The sequence below is a fragment of the Anopheles marshallii genome, chromosome 3, assembly GCF_943734725.1.
Source record: "Anopheles marshallii chromosome 3, idAnoMarsDA_429_01, whole genome shotgun sequence".
Taxonomy (NCBI): Eukaryota; Metazoa; Arthropoda; class Insecta; order Diptera; family Culicidae; genus Anopheles; species Anopheles marshallii.
The window spans coordinates 77,056,149-77,062,148 of record NC_071327.1 but is presented as its reverse complement, the minus strand read 5'-3'; the positions used below and the strand labels follow the sequence as shown (position 1 = coordinate 77,062,148).

Below are 6,000 nucleotides of genomic sequence, written 5' to 3'. Positions count from 1 at the left end.
ATTTTTAAAGGGCTTGATATAACGAACGATCGTTCGTGAGCAATCGTTCGCCGTAAACCATGCCATTAGCTCAAAAATCCAAAATATGAAATGCGTACCATTTTTGCATACATTGCATAAATTTTGGCGCTGTAAACTTAGACCTGAAAATGGTGTCTGGTTGAATAGGACAATTCAAAGTCTTATTATATGTCACATAAAATGTAACTATTTAAGTGTAAACCCACAAAATTGGTTAATTTCATTACAGCGAGTGACGTGTTTCGAATTCGTAGCACACCCTTAGCGATCAACCTTCATCATGAACGACAATTACCATTAAACGATGCCAAACAAAGTTGCCATTATCGCAAACGGCCAACCAACAACCACTATGCAACTGAACCATATCGTTTTACGTTAATGTTAAGCTCACGTGAATCCTGACAGTACGGTATCATCACAGTCTAGCCAGCACAAGGTCTGCTGCACGGTCTCCATCTGGGTCTCGTTTTGCGCCCAGTGTGAGACGAGCCCAGGTCCATCCTGCTTATCCCGTGACGTTAAAGCCTTCGCTTAAGTGCAACTGCACACCACCGTCCGGATCATCGCAGGACATACAGATTTTGCTAGCGACACACAGATTTACACCGAAAATGGACACATGCCAAGCGTGAGTGCACGTGAAACAGGCACACCCAAAAGGTCACACGTTCGATCGAACACACTGTGCGGAAGGCAATCTACGGCGGACACACGTTCGATCGAACCGTTTTGTGGAGTATGGCATCCACGGTGGGAAATATGGAGAAGAATAGGAAACAAGTATAGCAGTCCTTCGCTTCCCCTCGATGCACTTCCGGCCAGGACTAAGAGCGTTCGGTTTGTGCGTTCACGCCGGTACGTTCCAAGCTCACCTTTGAACTTTATGGGCCTTGCTGAACACTGTTGCGATGCTGCAGAGCAGGCACACAAACGGATCGAATGCTTTAGGTTAGAAACGTAAAGTTCATCTTCACTCGATGGGGAAGTTGTCTGTAAGGTTTTGTTCGATTGGACGGAAACAATCTCACATTAACCGATAAGGAGCAGAAGCTTTTTATAATACAACGTGTTTCTAACGAATTTACCTGGAATACAGTGTGTTCAAATCCAACAACTTCTACGTTAAAATAGTTTATTGATATTTGAATGGTATAAATAAAACAACATTTGATAATTTGATTGGCAAAACTCACTAAATATATGTAAAAGTTCAAGCATTAAAATAGAACCACACTCTCGACTTTTACATAGAAAACCTACACGGAGAAAGGCACGGGAAGCTGAGGAACCACTGCAGGCAAAAGATCAAGAAAAGATAAAACTATTTTCTCTACCAGCTTCACCAACGCACTACTAATGACGGCATCGAATGGCGTCAAAACGCTTAGTGAAAGTTTCCTCATTATGTCGCTGCTGAGATAGTGTGATTGCTACTTTTGAGATCGATATTTCATGGTTTGGGGACACTCTTCCCCTTCATGAGATTAACCGAAAGTTGATAATTTGCTTGAGATTACTGGACGTTACTGAATGAAAATATCACATATGTCGTTCATCATATACGTAGTTCATCAAGAGGGTGAAGCATCGGTGGCGAATATTTTCTAATTAAATTTACCTCTATTTAAACAACCGATCCACTCGCAGCGAAGTTTCAAACAAGCGCACGCCTTTCCGCACAGCAAACATTTGCCAACGAAGCGATATGTGCTGTTTATCGTTCTCCTATAAATAGGCTAATTTCATGACGAAGGCTTTGGGTGGTGTTAGTGTTGCTTTGCCTTGCTGCGCATAGGTGGGTACTATAATTAGCTTTATCCTATTCACCACACACCCGCACACACGCGACCAGAAAAAGCTCATTTTGGGTTTACCTATCAGGGGAAAATCTTTTAATAGTGTCCAAGAACTTCCCGGCTGTATGACGTTGGTGACGCCACTAATAAGCACCATGTCGGTCACATACGTGAGAGTAATTAAGCTTATCAGCGTTGAGTGTTGAAAGGCACCCACCTTGAATGGATGTGGGAAGATTGGGATGATTTTTTGGAGAAGTTATAAAATACCCAAATACCTGAGATGGAAGAATTAATGTGAAGTTTCACCAAAATGTCTACAAAAACCAAAAACTAAATGCAAAATTTAAGAGTTTGTAGAAAGAATGTAAGTGAATGAACTACATGCACTACATGAGGCCAACTTTATAAACAAAACGTTGAAAACCAACAACGTATACAGAGTTTGAATGAAACAAAACGGAATAATAATCCATTTTAATTCAACCAAACAGTATTGCACTGTTATTAAATATCTAGAATCATTTTCCTAATTCATGCTTCGAAATTTCTTTTCATATTCGGCTTAACTTTCTCTAACGAACGAGTGAAGTTGAGCGGAGTTGAAATATTCAAAAGCACACCTACCCATCTTCAGCCGAAGCTGAAAATAAACAAACAATCCCGTACCAATCACCAGCGGCGGGCTATCCGGTTGGGGTTTCGTACCGGTTCACCTGTAATCATGTGCGATTAGCTCAGCAGCGAGAATGCGCTTACGGTTAATAAATAAAAAATATACTGAACGAAACCATGAAAGAAATATCCATTATGCTGCTTCTTCGCCCGCTGTTCCAATCGCCTATACCACCATTGTACCGTATTTTGCGAACGAGCGAGTGAAGGTGTTTTTGTTTTTCTTCGCGAGCAGAACGAGCTTTCTATTCACTACATCCATTGAAGCCGTGGGAAAGTTACCACTGGGAAAAAGGCTATTCTGTAGAGTGAGAAAGTTTCCAACAAGAAAATTAATTTTTCACAACACAAAAAAAAACCTCCCGTGGATCGGATTTCGTTACTGGGAGCGTGTTTCCGGGTTTTCAGTGGGTTTCGTGAAAAACCTTCTTCAAGAATATAATATACGCAAGGTGAGCCCTTTGGTGAATGATGGAAACCCAACGCGAAACTGAACCGAACCGCAACCAATCCACTCCTACCGTGTAACAGCCAACAAAGGAAGGAAATGGAAACTTTTTCCCAACGGGGCTTTGATTGGTTTTAATACGGTGTTATGTTCCTTTCTTTTTCGCCAAAGTCCAAACACACTCACCCGGTGAAGTGTTCTGCATAATTCATGTCACCGTCGTAACAAAAGGTGAACTGAGAGTACTGGTTTTTTTTTTGGCTTGTTTCGGTGACTCCTTCTAAGGTGCTTTACAAGTGGTGTACGACGCAAATGAAACAATTTAAATTCAAATTTGCAGCTTTAATGTTGCGTTACTGTTTGCGCTAGCTCGGCACAAACGCAGCGCTGCACCATGCATTGTGAATAACCCCACAGCCCGGCGTTACGTTTGCTGGCTCCCATTGGGAGTTCGCATTGACGCATAACCAAACGCAGACAAACCTAAATCCAGTATGAATGCCTGTTTTGGTAGGGATAGCCTTACGATTATAAAAGTCACACCTGGTCACCCGAAAATGCATCAGTTGTGTGGTGTACGTCTTCATCTAATCCTCCCAACACCATGGCAGTATCGTTTGTTCGTTCGGTACGTGTTTACTTGTTTTTTGAAGCAAGTACTTACTTTTTGAAGCAAGTACTAATTCGTTCTCTTTTCTTCCTGACTTCCACAAGTTTGCCCTGTTGGCAATGATGTCCATCAGTTGCTCTGTTACGACGGCAGGACTGATAGCTGCACCATACTTAGCGGCACCTGTAACGGTTCCAGTGGCAGCGGCCTACACCATTCCTTCCCAGGGTGTTCTGAGAACGGCATACAACCAGGTAGTTGGACGCAGCTATGCACCTTCCTTCGTTCCGGTAGCTTCTTCCCTCGCCTATGCAGCAGCTCCTGTAGTTGCTCCCGTTGTAAAAGCAGTCCCAACGGTATTTGCTGCACCACCTCAGCTTGTCGCTGGTCCTGTTCTGAAGACGGTTCGTCCCGTGGAAACTCCGCTTACCTATGCAGCTCCTGCTGTTGCTGCCTTTGCACCAGCAGTCCGAGCCGTTGCAGCGCCAGCACCTGTCTTTACTCCGCCAGTACTCTCCACCCGTCTTGCTCCACTGCCAGCCGTTGGTGTAGCTCTAGGACTCACTCCAGCTCTAGCTTCAGCTCCAGCCGCATCACTACCAGGAGTGTTCGATGCCCGCAGTGCTGCTCCAGCTCCATCAGCAACACCTGGCTCCACGGTACAGCGAGCCTTCGTAACGGCATTTGGATCTCCGGCAGGAATTCAGCTCGTTGGAGTTGGTTCTGCCTTCGAAGGTGCGTCAACTAACGTTGAGATAGCACGTGCCGCTCCCGGTGGACAGGGTGATGGAGCACAGCAAGAGCGATCGGCCAGTCCAGCTGCTCCGGCTTCTGGCACACCGGAAAATTTCGGAGTACAACAGCAGACACCTTTCAGCGAGTACGGATTGCCGGTTCCCGCTGGCACACCAGTAAATCCATAAAATACTGTCAACCGGTTTTGTTCAGCAAATGGATACGTAAATACCTGAAATAGCTAGAATAAATTCAATGCATTTAGTTTCAAACAAGAACTGTTTTGAGGTTTCGTTTTCCGCTAGATGGCGCAATTGTCATGCGTAGCAGTAAGTTGACAGTAAATGTAGCGCAATTACAAAATTGAAGAACTCCTTTAAAATTCAAAACAAGGCAATTCTCACCAACTTCTTAAACAATTGCCTAAGCAACAACTGAGCAACACAGCAACATTGCTTTCATGAGAAATCTTAAGCCATTATATTAATTTTCCACAATTTAACACCAAATCATCAAGTATTTGGTGCGGTAAGTTACAATCACATTCAGCGGAAAAGCGTGCATATTTGGGCGTCTTAATGCAGGGCAGAAGTGGTGGGTTTTATTTCAAAGTATACAACCGTCCTTGCGTTCACTTTCATCCCGGTTTAAGTTACCACCTACGACCGTGCATGGTTGGGATGCTGCGATCAAACTGAATATTTTACACACATTTTCCACGAAGCTGGTGAATCTAAAAATAAGTATCAAACATTCACACCAGAAAGCAAACAGCGACTTTTTTTAGCCGAATCGCTTCATGCATGTCACTGGAGAAGATTAATTTGTGAAATCTTAATCTTTCACCAACATGAAGCAGTTCGAGCTGTAAAAAATATGTACCGTAAGTCTTAAAAAAAAAGGTGTAGAAAAGGATAAATGCTCCATAGAATTAATTAAGATATAAATTTCACAGATATCCATTCCGGAATGTCTTTTAACTTTTAAAATTATATCTGCTTAAGAATAAGTTTACAACTCGCTTGATCTTGTGAACGACAATCCCTAGCAAGCTCATTCCTTAGGTTCACTGACCCGATATTCTAAAGTGCACTCGGAGTGCATAATGTGCAACGAGATTGACGGAAATATAGTATGCGTCAACATTCCCGCCCCTAGACCATCAACAGGGATGAGTGAGCGAAGTATGACGCAATTCGTCGAAATCTAGGGCACATGAGAAACGAACCGTACCGTGCAAGACGATAAGCTCGAGAGAGTTACGCCAGCTATATCGAATTCCAATACTCGGGAGAGAGATATGAAACAAAAAACACCCGTAATACATCTAAACATACGACATTATTAAAGAATATTGAGTGCCACATATGCGATTATGTGTTTATAATCGACAATAAACAAATTAAACTGGAATAAAAACATTACTGCGCGATACGCGAACCACCGTGCGTCTAACTCGCATTTGCACCCGCACGTTCGTTTAAGCGAGCGGATGAAATTAACATTCCATGCGTGTCGCCATGATCCGGAGCAAGGTGAACGAGGGAGCAATGTTTTACCTTTCGGGGTGTTAGGTGAACGAATTACAAACACTTCATTGCTTTGTAAATGCGTTCAAAATAGTACCAAACATGCACACGCGACCTAATCCGGGCGTGACGAAGCTAACCGAATGTGGGTTCGCAATTTCGGTACATGACTGGCAGCATAAC

General features: G+C 43.2%; 1 protein-coding gene across 1 annotated transcript; it reads left to right on the top strand.

Annotated features, from left to right (window-relative positions):
• Window positions 1–3,547: 3,547 nt before the first annotated feature.
• Window positions 3,548–4,476, top strand: LOC128715288 (calphotin-like). The gene is made up of 2 exons (XM_053810169.1): window positions 3,548–3,571; window positions 3,658–4,476. The coding sequence occupies exons 1-2, from the start codon at window positions 3,548–3,550 to the stop codon at window positions 4,474–4,476; spliced, it is 843 nt and encodes a 280-aa protein (XP_053666144.1).
• Window positions 4,477–6,000: the final 1,524 nt, after the last annotated feature.

What these genes read in the sequence shown, in the direction of transcription:
- LOC128715288 (XM_053810169.1), top strand. Translation starts at nt 3,548, where the DNA reads ATGGCAGTATCGTTTGTTCGTTCG. An exon ending in CAGTATCGTTTGTTCGTTCG is followed by an intron (nt 3,572 to 3,657) that starts GTACGTGTTTAC and finishes GACTTCCACAAG; the next exon opens with TTTGCCCTGTTGGCAATGAT.